Source organism: Notothenia coriiceps, unplaced genomic scaffold (genome assembly GCF_000735185.1).
Source record: "Notothenia coriiceps isolate Sejong01 unplaced genomic scaffold, NC01 NC01_scaffold00026422, whole genome shotgun sequence".
In the NCBI taxonomy this organism is placed as follows: domain Eukaryota; kingdom Metazoa; phylum Chordata; class Actinopteri; order Perciformes; family Nototheniidae; genus Notothenia; species Notothenia coriiceps.
The window spans coordinates 1243943-1258767 of NW_011359123.1; the positions used below are offsets into that span (position 1 = coordinate 1243943).

Genomic DNA, 14825 nt, shown 5'->3' on the forward strand with positions numbered 1-14825 from the left:
ACGCCCCTCTGAGAGAGATTTGGTTAGAAAGAACACAATGGTGCTCTAGGAGGAGATTCAGGTGATAAGGTGGGCGGGTGTTACCTTGGTTGGTGATTGGCTAATGGTTACACAAGCCACAAAATCGCTATGACATCATAAAGTGGCCAAAATCTGATCAGCTCATTTTCAGACAGGTTTTTATAGAAATGGATCAGGACAGAAAGAGAGAGAATCTTTTTTCCTGAAACTTTCAGAATCTCTTTACACGGAGGGGACACATGCTGATGTATAAAAAACATGAAAAAGGGGATTTCGCATAATAGGTGACCTTTAAGTTGTCTTTAAATAATTTCATTCGAAAAGGTTACTGCAGTGTTGACATTTCCTCTACTCTGCTGTTTGTGTTTGTGTCCTGTCTCCACCATAAATCAGCTTATGTTTATTGTCCCTTGGTTGATTTAACAAGTGTTGTCTTCACTAGAGTAATTCATCAGTGTGTAGTTGGAAATCCTCCCGATATAATGAGCTGAGAATCACACTATTATACGCAGCATAGAGGTAATGGCAGCGTGTTTTGCAAACGCATTACCAACCCACAGTTTAACAGCTCTCTTTTTTCCGGGTGCAACAACAACAAAGACAGCAGAAAAAATCACATAATTCAGCTGGTACTGTCTCTAAATAATTGAGCCACATCAAACGGGCACCTCTGACACCGGCTAAATGGAGACTAGTATATTGTGTCGGTCGTATAAGTTGATGTATCATTACATAATTCACAGAGTTAAGGTCTGGAGGGCATACAGATGTGTCTGAAGAGACTGACACAAGTAACGACGTAGGTTGTAATTGTAGGTGTGGTGTAGAGTTCACATATGTTCTGGAAGAATTTATCCGAATAAAAAGTCACACACCACAACAACAAAACAGGCTGTAGCGTTACGTGGTTCTTAAAATTTCCCCGGGATAAGTATGCAGCGGTGAGTATGTAAAGTTCTTAATATGAAAGTTTGTGTTATCAGTCGATGTGTAGAAATATACAAAGTTGTGCTCCGGTTCAGACGGAGGACTTAACCCAATCGACTGGCCTGAGACAATCATCTGTTAGTAGCTCGTGTGTGTGTGTGTCGAGAATATGCTTACAGTGTCGTGGTCGAGTGTTAAATGTGGTGTTGTGTGTGCATTTATACAACCTCGCGATCGTTTATCTGTTGCTTGTGAGCGACGCGGAAGTAATGCATCCTACAGGTATACATTGCTTCATGTCGGTGGCTGTGTCCTCTTTGTGCTGTTGCTGTATTGTTGTTGCGACGCGAGAGATGGTTTGACGAGATTCGACAACTGTTACTTACTTTATTTTTCAATATGCGTGACAGTGTGATGATGAACATGATATGTTTCATTTTAGTATTTTTATACACCCACCTATATTATTCATTTCGTGTACACTATAATGAGTTGTCAGTGTCGTGTTAGATGAACGTGGCGGTAGTGTGTGATAGTCCAGGCTCTTCAGTCGGGGTAATAGCTTCCCAACCGCAGAACTCGGTTCTACGTCGTTGAGGCTGAGTTGCCCGAGGCCTACATCGTAGCGACACTCTGTCCGTTTGTCCTTGTAATGATTAATAAGCATACCTGTTTATATTACCTGTTACTTTGAAGATGTGTATTGTTAACGTGTGACTTCTGATGTCCTCTACTCTTAGCTGTTGATAATATGCGATCGTGTCTCCTTACCCTCGCACAAACGTTTGCGTAATAGGTTGGAGCTGTCGTAAAAGTGTAGACCGCTATGTGATAAATGTAAGGCCCACGTTGTTCTTGTTTTGTCGTGTCTTTTTGTAGTGTATATAGTCCGACCATGACAGAGATTATAACTCGGTGTAGTGTTGCCGTGGAGACTGTGGGGCGAATAGGTAGTCTAGTCTAGTATTAACTGACACATAGAGTCCTGACTCCTAGTAACGACAAAACGTTTACGACAGACCGTATAAGTAGTACTATGGCACGGTAGTCCTCAGCCTCTGACTAGACTTAGAATGCCGCCGAGTGCGTCGTAATGGATACTTTAGTCGGTTGTGTATTTCGCGCCGGAACTGAGCTCACCCTACTCAGTGCCTAAGTTCCTATGTAAACAAAGACACGTAAATCTCTTTGTAAAAATTTTCTCACGATTACTCTTTTATAATTAAATTTACAGTTCAACTCGGCAGACCGACAAAAACGGAATCGCGTGTACCACATCCTATATAAGTACACGATTACTACATAATAGTTCTGCCGTCATCTATGGAGTCGTTTGTCCCTCTTTATTGGGTACTACTAGATTCACTCACCGTCCAACATTCCCTTAAGTAGGATCACTCCAGTACTTTACGTCGTAATAGTTCGAATGCTGTACATATCAGGAGTCTGTAGGAGTGCTTACGAACTCGAGTGACACTTCACTTGCGACATCGCATTTCTGTATCTCGAAAAAACTGTCGTTCTGTCGTTAACACTAAATAACTTCTCAAAACAGGTACAAAAAGAAGATGTCACGAGAAGGTCCTTACTCTCGGAGAACACAACCACGGCTACGACATGCGGAGAAGCATCCATATGAGCTATAACGTAGCTTAGAGTATTCGTTTTTCCTAGTTCCGTCTAGATATTACCTCACGAATGTCTAACATTTGACAGGGACCTCATTCGGTATGTGAGACTACACCGACACTTGTCATTCTCACTTCGAGCGAGTTTGTTTCTATTTCACCGTCTGGACGAAAGAATTTACTGAAATCCACTAATTTACCGACGTAGCTGTAAATATCCTAATAGACAATACTGACGTTTTTATTGGATATGCTGCTGCGAAGTACGTGAGCACTTTATACGGTACTCTCACGGAGACCACAGACATTAGATGACGCTGCATCCTTCGCAAGTCACACACTAGTTCTCGTCCACAGTGTTCTTCTCACTGAATATAACACGCATAAGACTCGATGACACCAACAGAACTTTTTGATAAGACATTTTCCTCTTTAACATACAAATTTCCTACTTCTTACATCTGTCTGCGATCGCAGCGAGGCAGCCGTCGTTCGTGTCACTGTTGTCCTCCTTCTACACTGTGAGTCAGTCAGTCGGTCCTTTATTAGGTGGGCGTAGAAACATCCCTAACTTGTTTGTCCTATTATCTGTACAATTAAACACTGTGTATTAGACTGTATTATGTGTCGTGTCATTGATACGAATGTCTTGTGTCCAGTGTGTGATTCGATGATAGTCTGTAGTTACGAAACGTGTGGTCTGTCTTTCACCAGACGGAAGTCTCCTGTCTAACTAAGAAACAAGTAGAAATTTCCGTACGTCAATAACTATCCGTTGTTACGAAGTAAGGCTCCGACCGTGTCTCTGAACCTATTCCTGGACTGCCCACTCGACCTTAAACTTAATAGTATCGTTTAGTAGTGCGACGGAGCTGTTCCGCAAATATCTTACTTGGTGTCGACAGCTTACGACCGTCTGTCGTCGTTTCCAGTGAACATAAGGGGGATTTATTATGAAGTGAACACGGCTGTTAGAAACCTCGTCTAGAATATGTCGTAGATACTTCGCTGTCGACTTCGTCTCGAACACAGTGAATAATCTGGTATGTACTGTCTAGTTGTTGTTATATTAATACTACAGTCGGTATATTCGTGGGTGAACAAACCATCACTAAAAAGTATACAAGTATTAATCTGTGTTTATCCGTCGATTGTCACGTGAATTAAGTGAACTGTCTCGCATAGTCCTTTACTATCCTATGAGGCCGACTAGACACCATCATATTTTTTCTCGACCTAACAAGGGTGTTATTTGGTACCGTGTGAAATAACGAGAAATCGGAGTGTTACCAAAAGAGACACGGTCGAACACCATAGCGACGTCATAGACAATACCCCGTTGTTAGGTTGACGGAGACTGTATCCGTGTCTAGTCGGCCTCTTATTGTTAGTCATTATATTATGGATAAGTTCATCTTTGTGCTCGGTCGATGAAATAAGATGTAAATACTCTATTTTAGGAAGGCTTTTTTCCACCTCGTATATATCGACGTAGTATATTTCATTACAACAGTTGTACTCGGTTATAATGTTCCTAAGTCATAAGTCGATCCGAAATCCCACGAAAATATAGACTAGACGACGTCGAACACCGTACTTATAAAGGTAAGACCATCATGCGTCGTAACGTCACCGTATAAAGTATAAAGATACGGTCTGGAACGAGTCCCCATTGCACGTAAAACGGAACTAGCTTATTCACTAGAGAGAGTGAGGAAAGGTTCAGAGACAAGGCCGAGTATAACAACCTGATAGTTCATTTCCGGTGTGCGGTTTCTGCACTTTGGTTTGTTGTGTTGTTTACGTATTCACTTTCGTGGGGTGACTAACAGACCCACATCGTACCACGCACACACAGACGTACACGCTCACACACACACAACACACGACATACACATGACCACACACGACACACACAACACACACACACACACACCACAGCAGAGACCACCGGACGGTCTCAGACTCGAGCAAGACGACTCACCCGTCTAAGAGACCGACTCACAGGGTAGCCTCACGTTCACGTAAATCTTTGTCGGACTTACCTCAGTAATTGCCGTCGCGAAAGAGTAATCGGTGTGTGTGTGTGTGTGTGTTGTGTGTGTGTGTGTGTGTGTGTGTGTGTGTGTGTGTGTGTGGTGTGTGTGTGTGTGTGTTGTGTGTGTGTGTGTTGTGTGTGATGTTGTGTGGTGTGTGTGTGTGTGTGTGTGTGTGTGTGTGTGTTGTGTGTGTGTGTGTGTGTGTGTGTGTGTGTGTGTGTTGTGGTGTGTTGATTGTTATCGCAGTAGCAATCCAATAATGTGTCTGTTGTCTATTTAGATATTTCTACAACTGCTACGTCGTGTAAATTATACCTTGTAATTATAGTAAAATTCTTCGTCCGACTGTGAAAATATAAATACTTTCGTTCGTTAGTGGGGGTGTGTGTGTTTCGTTTTAGTTTGGACATAACTAATGACCTTATGTTTGTTTCGTAGGTAATAACTTAGGGGAACAGGAAAAACGCATACCTCTAAGCTCCGTTATAGCTCATTAGGTTCCCGCAATGTCGTTGGGCGTGTCTGTGTTCTCGGAGAGAAGGACCTTCTGGGGGCTCGTCTTTTTTGACGTGTTCTGAGAGAGTTATTTAGTGTTAAAGAAGACTCTTTTTTCTAGTACAACAATGCCGATTTCGTCAAAGGTGAAGGTGGTTTTCCGAAGTTCGTAAGTTACTAATAATATTTATGTAAATTATCCCCCTAATATTTCGATTTATAAGACGAGTGGTCCTACTTAAGAATGTTGGACTGTTCTGTACTACCATAAAAATCGTTACAAACGATTCGATATAATAGGTTAATATTAGTCGTAATCTGTACTGTAGTGTCGGTTACACACACTCTCCGTTTATTGTCCCTTTGCCGAAGTTTCCCTTGTAATACAAGAAAAGACTAATAATCTCAGTTTACGTCTCAAAGGATAAACTTAGGCTACTGGAGTAGGGTGGCTCTGTAGGTCGAAATACAACCCGGACCTAAATAGTATCCATTACGACGGCACTCCCTGGCGTCGCATTCTTAGTTTGTCAGAGGCTGAGGATTACCGTGGCATATGTACTACTTATACGGTCTGTCGGTAAATTTGTGTTTGTCGTTACTAGGAGTTCGAGGACTCTATGTGTGCCGGTATTCAAGCAGACTAGACNCCACTACCGCTTGGTAGAGGGACGGGACGTAACCGCCATATATGACAATAAAGCCTTTGAATCTTTAATTATGTTCTCTGGGCAATTGCTATGTTAGTTTCCATGTGTGTGTGTAGCAGATACAGAATATGATGTTAAAGGATACTACAGGTAATCAGGCAATATAACTATCTAGAGCCAAGCTTGTCTCCAACACTGCTATCTCTCTCACACACACACACACACACACACACACACACACACACACACACACACACACACACACACACACACACACACACACACACACACACACACACACACACACACTTTGACTATAGCCATGTGTGTGTTACCTCTTCCTCTGCGGAGTAGCCCATCTTCCGGAGGCTGCAGGAGGCTTTGTGTTTCTCCAGGCTCCTCGCTGGGACTCTGTGGTGGGAGTCGTACGGGCACTGCTCCATTAGCTCCTGAGAGGAAACGAAAATAAAGAAACTAAATTCAACTTAAATGTACTTTCAGAAGACACACCTACACACCGCTTGCTCTGTGTTTCAGACGTTTGACCAGAGGTGGGAGAAGTACTCAGATCTTGTTCTTGAGTAAAAGTAGAAGTACTCAGATCTTGTACTTGAGTAAAAGTAGAAGTACTCAGATCTTGTACTTGAGTAAAAGTAGAAGTACTCAGATCTTGTACTTGAGTAAAAGTAGAAGTACTCAGGTCTTGTACTTGAGTAAAAGTAGAAGTACCAGAGTGTAGGAATACTCTAGTTTCAGTAAAAGTCCTGAATTCAAAATGTTCCTCAAGTAAAAGTAGAAAAGTATTCTCATCAAAATATAATTAAAGTAGCGACAGTAAAAGTAGTCATTGTGCAGATTGGTCCATTTCAGAATAATATATATGATATGTTTTATAATGATTGATCATGAAAGTATTCTCAAAGCTGGTAAAGGAGCAGCTAGTTTGAATGACTTTGTATACTGCAGGGTAGCTTGTGGATTTACTCCAGGTGGAACTAAAGTCTGATTTAACACTTTGTTAGATTTCACATCATTCATCCACATCTCTAAAGTAACTAAACTAAAGGTATTAAATGCATGTAGTGGAGTAGAAGTACACCATTTACCTCTGAACTGTAGAGGAGTAGAAGTACAAAGTAGCATAAAATGGAAATACAAGTGACTCAAATTGGTTCACAGTTCTTGGGTAAATGTACTTAGTTACTTCCCGCATCTTCGTTTCACTAGCTATGGCATATTGTACCTGTTTGTAGTCCAGCGACCATCCCAGGCTCTCTAATATATGGTTCAGTTTCTCTTTACAGTTCTCTGTGAACTCCGTCAGCTCCCGCAGCTGCTCCTGTCGCTCCTCCATAGCTGTAGTTTCTAAAGACTCCGACATGTTGAGGTTTTTAGTCCAAATTAGATGAGAATTAGCCCCAAAATCATCGGTGTTTTGTTTTTGCCTCACTCGCGGCAGCCATGTTCTGCGTGACGATATGACGAGTTCCGGGCGGGGCGTTGGAGGGAAAAGAGAAGCGATGCATGCTGGTAGTTGAAGTCCTTTTCTTGTCAGTTCACGGTTCAAAGGTTTTAATGTCAAATACGCAGCAGCTACAGTGTAGTTGTGCAACGAAAAACGTTGGTAACAGGTTCATCAAAAACAATGCAATAAAAATACGTGTAAAGGAAAAAAAAGAGTGCAAGCTCAGGCGATAGCATTATTATGACCTTTGGGATATATATAATTATATATTTACTATATTTTTATAAATTATATAATGATATTATGTTGTATTATATTTTTATACCACTATTTATTTTATTACCAATCGGGTTTACACAAATGAAGAATTCACTTTTTATGTAAATGGTGCATACAGAGACACAGAAAGAAGAATATGCTTTTTCTTTTAAGAAAAGAGCAAATCATTGAACTTTTATAAACTATTTGTCAAGACTACTACCATAATAGTAACACAAAACTATCAATACGTAAGAAACAGGGTACAGGAAAACAAAATAAAATATGATAAATACTATATTAACAGTGTTTTTTGTATATATTAAAATATATAATTTCAATTTATTATTATATTATATTGTGTTATATTTTATAATTTTTTATTATGATTTTATATATTATATCACAATATGTTTCATCTCATATTTTCATTTCAACAATAAAACGGTCATACATTTTTTTTGGCTTTTTGACAATTAGGGTTAGGTCAATTGACATTCTCAGAGCAGCAGACTTCAGATAATGGTTAATGGTCCAGCCTTCAACATGTCTATGTGCCATTAGTGGGTTTTCCTCAAAAGCTGTTGCCATGGCAACGCATCCCTCGCCGTAAAACACGATATTGCTATAACTCCTATGAAAATTGTCAAAACGTGCTCATGTGTGCTAACAGCCCAGCCGTGAAAACATCTATTTGACAGTTTTAAGATTTCTTCAAATGCCGTCGCCTTGGCAACACAATGCTCAATATGAAACACGGTTTTCTCACAACTTCAGTGGAAATGCTCGAAATTGCCCAAAACTTCACAGGTTTGGTAACGATGCAGCCATCAACACATCTAATGGCGCATTTCCACTACACGGCCTCGCTCGGTATGGCTAGGCCTCGTTAGGACTGGCTCACTTTATGGCGCATTTCCATTACAGTTTAGGAACTGGGGTAGTAACTATAGTAACGCAGTATAGGCGGAGCCGTGACGTCATCTTCAATGAGAGCCCCAGAAAAACAACATCAGCCGTTAGCTGTTAGCACTCAAGCTCACAGCTCCTCATATCTGTTCAGAAACTAGACAAAAGTTAAACAAGTACAATTTGTACTTGTTTAACTTTGACATGACACAGACAGTCTGTGGTTTGTACTGTACAAACCACAGACTGTCTGTGTCATAGCGAATACAGTCGCTGGTTTATTTATGTCTGTTTGGGCCGTTGTTGTGAGTGTGGACGGTCGGAGTATATATACTGCGTTAGCATAGCCGATCTCCATTCAGAAAACACGCATTTTAAAAGGTTGTTTGCCTACCGTCTGTCTGCAGACTTGTCAAAGCATTAATTCATGGTTTTTACTAACCGGTATCAGTATGTTGTTACTTCGGCATCATTTTGAAACGTGTATTACAATTAAATCACGGTCAAATATGTTCATTTTGCTGTAGTTGCAGCCCCCTTGACAGCGATTCTCTCACTAGTTTAGCATACTCAGCCCGACTCAGCCTGGTTGTTGGCCCGGAAAGAACCTCGATTTTATGGGGCCAGAAAAACTGTGAAATAGTACCCGCTAGCCGGAACTACGCCAAGTGGAAACGCAACCAAAAACGGGCCAGGCACGCTTAAAGTGGACCTATCATGCTATATTTGAATAATATAGTGTAGGACCATACCTATATAAGGCATATTTATACTTTTTATTTTTCAAAATACCAAACAGATCATGCATTTTGCCATTCCTCATTTCACTCAAATACTGTCTTGTCATGGGCTGATTCTGTGAGAACAGCACCATCTACAGGCCTGGCATATGTACTACAGCGTCTCCAGCGCTTTCGAACGACAATGTCCATGGCCGTCTCCTCCTGATCGGTGGAGTTGGCCCAATAGCCGTAGCGCCACTTCTGTGACGTCATAGAAGTGTTCAAATCTGGATCAGTCTGTATCAGATCAATTGCAGCCCCTTTGAAGGACACCTGCAGTATCTTCACAAGTTTTAGACCTAGTCAGGACAATAGTCTAGTTAACGTCGGGGAAAAAATTCTCTAAACCCATACCCTCCTTTTCTCTCTCCCAACACAAAAGACTGTGAACCCACTCAAGACGACTTGTGGCCCCTGGTGTCAGTACATATTTTCTGCATGTTTTCACGTAACTCGTACTATCTACTACTCTCGGGCGCGACCATCATTTATTCGGGTAATCTTGTTTATCTCAAGACCTTGAAGTCTTCTTCGTTCTGAAGTTCGTTTGTCCAAAAGTCAGGTTAGTTAGTAAGTAGGGAGTGTAACCCCAACATATTTATGGTTAGTCTTTTACCCGGTCAAAGGTATTAGCGGTCGTAAACATAAACGGGTTACATGAATGAAACTGAGAAAAGATGACAAGGAGAGTTTGTCCATTTGGTTGTCCGATACCGGGGTTAACGTGCCGCCAGTGCACCGTAAGCACCTGCTCACCGACGAGGGTTTCACACTCGACAGCCGCGACCTCTACATGACACCGTGGACAGTTCGGATTTTGTTCCGACGGGGCGAGACACGCCGGGTCGCGCGGTGTGTCTGGACGGGTCGTCGTGGTTTCCAATCAGGCGTCCCGTGTTTCACCTGTTCCGGTGTCTCGCATCCTGTCGTGTCGTTGGTCTGTTCTTGTTTTTTGTTCTTCCACCTCGTTCTAGTTTGTCTATTGAGACTTTTTTTACATAGACGAAGTCCTTTACACATTCTTTTTGGATTATTACTTACAAAACAATCGGATAGGCCTCGTACGTATGAACTATAGGTAAACAAAAGAAGATTCCCAATCTACTTCTACTATGGTGAGGAAAATAGGTTAACTTATCGTATTGGATTGGGTTTCGAATGTTTAACTATTCATCCATTTTTGGCGGACCGTTTGAAAGACTATAACGGATGTTCCGATCGACAAAGGTAGGCAATACGATTCCGATTCGATTGATCGACTTTTCCAGACTGTCACAATAAGTCGAAATTTAACCTCACCAGGAGTTTGAAGAATAGATTAAGTCAAATGAAATTTACCAAGTCAATTTCATTGCAAGGTTGCAAACGATGATTGAACGACATCGGATATTTAGTTTAATTATGTAGATTTAGGTTTATAGAAGGAAAAGAAGGTTGTCTCTGGAAATGGACCTGTATCAGTAAGAAGGAAGTTCCATACGTTCAACAACCGGAATGAAAAAACATGTACCAATAAAAAATCTAGAGGCAAGACTTTAGAAAACCAGAGTAGACCGGGCTCTTTTCTGTTGGCACTCTAGATTTACCGTCTACGAACAAAGTATTGAGGCTCAACGTTTGTGACGTCCTTCTCACACTTAGGAAATTCTAAGGTGACAGAAAAATGGGAAGGGAGTTTTTCTTTTGGAATCGTTCTCTGTCTTGTTCACCAAAAACACCATCTGGGTCATCGTGAGACGAGGGGTCCGCTCTTAAAGAGCTGAGACGATGACATGTAATACACGCCTTTAAGACCGCAGAGTGGTATTTTGTCTGACTGTGTACGTACCAGGTCTATACTTCGGACAGTGGAAGTCACGTATAGACACACGTCACTGAAAGTTTCGTGAATAGGAAACAAGTAGAAAAGTATGGGAGTGGTAAACCATATCAACAAAATATTAAAAAGGTTAAATTTATAACCTTGATTCGTCAATAAGAGTACCGTGTAATAAGGCTACCGGTTAATAAGGTTACGGGTTATCTAGACTCTTACAAAGTAACCTGACCTGTAAAAATAGGATCGGTCGAACATAGGAACTATTCGGTTTGAGAATAACCGAGCGTCCCGGTTAATAATTTTTCAAGGAGCTGATTCCTATTCATCCGAATGGAGACACTGGGTTCAAAACAAAAGTGGTAGGTTTCCTAACATCTATGTCTTTGAGGATGTAGACAGGGTTTCGGACGAGATAAACTAGCCGACAGAGATCGCCACAGGACAAGTAAGATTTTTACACAAATAGAAAAGTAACGTCCTTCAGCGTAAGGTCTTTTTGAGTCAGCTCCGGTTCGTGCCCCCCCGGGGTCTTTAATCCGTCTTACATTCCCTTTTCGCTTACCTCGTTTACCGGGTCGGACGAACCCTTCTCTCTTTGCCTCACCGGAATGGACCATGGTCGGGACACCTTACCAACGTGACTTTTGGTTTTACTACGATTGTTTCCAGGCCTTTCGAGAAGTTTTACTAATTTTGGACTTTCGGATTTCCGACACAAATTCCCAAACTACTCCCTTAGGAACACTAATAAAATATTGTGACGTCCGGTTTCGGTATAGCCCTCCTTTAAGAAGACAATTACCCGTTACCATTTTTCTTAATCCAAATTCCCGACGACTCCGGTGTTGTTTCTCGAATAATACGGAGGACGGTCCCGTAGGGTCGAAGTTCTTTTCCAAAACTTACCTACGAATTCGTAGTCGGGTTCAGGTCTCTCGTCGTCCGACACCCGAAGACTTACTTCAACAGGGTAGGACAGGGACTTAATATGCCTCCATTATAATTAAGTCAGGACTCTCTCACCTAAGTGAAGGTGAGGGAAACCAAGTCGTCCTATGAAAAGTGGCGAGTATTGTCAATCGATGGGGGCAATTGTACGGACCAATAGATACAGTCTCAAAAATCGTCCGTACTACTAACTTATTAGTAGGTACGACCGTATTTTTAGACTGTATTCTATTGGTCTACATATTGCATCATCGACAATACTGCGCCACTTCTTTCAAAATAGGGGTACACTTTGGGTTCCTCACTTACTTAGGTGAGAGAGTCGGGACTTAATTAATGGAGCGCAATTCAAGTCCCCTGTCCTCCTTTTTGAGTAAGTCTTCGTGTCGGGACGCGAGAGACTAACCGACTACGATTCTGCTTAATTTTTGGGGAAAAGACTTCGTCCCCTCGACCGGTCCTCCGTATTATTCCGGAGAACAAACACGAGTCGTCGATTTGATTAGAAAATGTACCCCGTTAATTCTTTCTTAAGTGAGGGGGCTATACCTAACCCACGTCACATATGTTATTAGTGGTTTAAGGAGGGTAGTTTCGGGAATTTCGTGTCCGAATCGAAAGGTCAAAATTAGTAAAACTTCTCCCGAAAGGCCTGGGAAAACAATCGGTAGGTAAAAACAAAAAGTCACTTAGTTTTTAAGGTGGGGTCCCCATGGTCCATTCCGGGTCGAGGGAAGGAGAGAAGGGTCGTCCGACCCGTAAACAAGGTAAGCGAAAAGGGATGTAAGACAATTAAGACGGGGGGCATTGCAACGCGAGTCTGAACTCAAAGACTACGGTCGAAGGACGTTACTTCTATTTCGTGCTAAAATCTGTAACTTACGTCTGTGGCATCTCTGGGCCTACGTTATTCGTCCGAAACCCTGTCTACATGCCTCAAAGACATACGTGTTTAGAAACCTACCACTTTTTGTTTTGAACCAGGGTGTCTCCATGCTCATGAAAGGAATTCAGTTCCTTGAAAATTATTAACCGGACGCTTCCCGTTATTCTCAAACCGATAGTCCTATTGTTCGACATTCCTTTTTTACAGTCAGGGCGTTTACTTTGGTAAGAAGTCTAACTAACCCCGGGTAACTTTATTAACCCGGTAGCCTTTTACCCGGTACCTTATTGACGATCAAGGTATAAAATTTACCTTTTTATATTTTCGTTTGATATCGGTTTACACTCCCATTACTTTTCTCACTTGTTTTCTCTATTCACCTAACTTTCAGTGACGTAGTTGTCTATACGTGGACTTCCACTCGTCCGAAGTATAGACCTGGGGGTAACGTACACAGTCAGGACAAATACCACTACTGCTCGGTCTTAAACGGCGGTGTATTACATCGTCATCGTCTCACCTTTAAGACCCGGACCCCTCGTCCTCACGATCGCCCAGATTGTGTTTTTCGGTCGAATCAAGACAGAGAACCCGATTACCAAAAGAAAAAACTCCCTTCCCATGTTTTCGTGTCACCTTAGGAAGTTTTCCTAGTGTGACGGAGTGACGTCCAAACGTTGGGCTCATACTTTGTCTCAGACGAAATCTAGAGTTCAACAGAAACCGAGCCCGGTCTACTCTGTTTCTAAAGTCTGCCTCTAGATTTTTTTGTATTTGTACATGTTTGTTTCCATCGGTTGTTGAACCGTTCGCGAACTTCCTTCTTACTGAGTACAGCCCCGTCATTTTCCAGAGACACCTTTCTTTTCCTTGCTATAAATCTAATGCTACTATAATTAAACTAAATATCCGGGATGTCGTTCAATCATCGTTTTGGAACTTGGAATGAATCGACTGGGTAGGAATTTTCATTGACTTAATCATTTCTTCAAACTCTGCTTTGAGGTTAATTTCGACTTATTTGTGACAGTCGAAGTCGACAATCGAATCGGATCGGTTATTGCTGACCTTTGTCGATCGGAACATCCGTAAAGGCTTTCACCCCGGTCCGCAAAAATGGGATGATTAGTTAAACATTCAGAACCCAATCCATAGATGAAAGTAACCTGATTTTCTCACCATAGTAGAAAGGTAGATTGGGAATCTTTCTTTTGTTTTTTACCTATAAGTTGCATACCGTACGGGGGCTATCTTCGATTTCGTTTGTAAGTATAATCCAAAAAGAATGGTTGGTAAAGCACTTTTCTCTGTAAAAAAAGTCTCATATAGAAAACTACCCGGACACGAGTGCGAAGAACAAAAAACAGAACAGACCCACGACACGACAGGATGCGAGGGACACGGGAACAGGTTGAAACACGGGACGCCATCGATTGGAAACCACGAGACCCTTCCCAGACACACCGCGACCCGCGGCGGTCTCGCCCTCGGAACAATCCGGGAACTGTCCACGTGTCATGTAGAGCGTCCGGCGCGCGTCGAGGTTGTCGAAACCTTCGGTCGTGGATTTCGGTGTTCGGTGGCACTGCGCGGCACGAACCCCGGCGGTATTCGGACAACAAATGGGACAAACTCTCTTGTCATTTTTCTCAGGTTTCATTCAATGTAACCCCGTTTATGTTTCGGACCCGCTAATACCTTTGACGGGTAAAAAGACTACCATAATAATGTTTTGGGGTTACACTACCTACTTTACTAACTAACCTGACTTTTGGGACAAACAGACTTCAGAACGAAAAAGACTCAGGTCTTGAGAAACAAGATTACCGAATAAATGTGTCGCCGCCTCGAGAGAGTAGCATACGTAGTAGTCGAGTACGTGAAAAACAGCAGAAAATATCCCGGGTAACTCGACACAGCGCGGCCACAAAGGTCTCTTGGAGTGGTTCACAGTCTTTTTGGTGTTGGGAGGAGTTAGGAAAAGGAGCGTATTGGGTT

The 14825-nt window shown here is 42.0% G+C and overlaps 1 protein-coding gene across 1 annotated transcript; it reads right to left on the reverse strand.

Moving 5' to 3' along the window:
- Positions 1 to 5108: 5108 nt before the first annotated feature.
- snrnp48 (small nuclear ribonucleoprotein 48 (U11/U12)) lies at positions 5109 to 7223 on the reverse strand. The gene is made up of 3 exons (XM_010784589.1): positions 7004 to 7223; positions 6096 to 6209; positions 5109 to 5189 (listed from the first exon to the last, which is right to left on the reverse strand). Exons 1-3 carry the CDS (start codon positions 7139 to 7141, stop codon positions 5109 to 5111), a joined length of 333 nt encoding a protein of 110 aa, XP_010782891.1. The 5' UTR covers positions 7142 to 7223.
- Positions 7224 to 14825: the final 7602 nt, after the last annotated feature.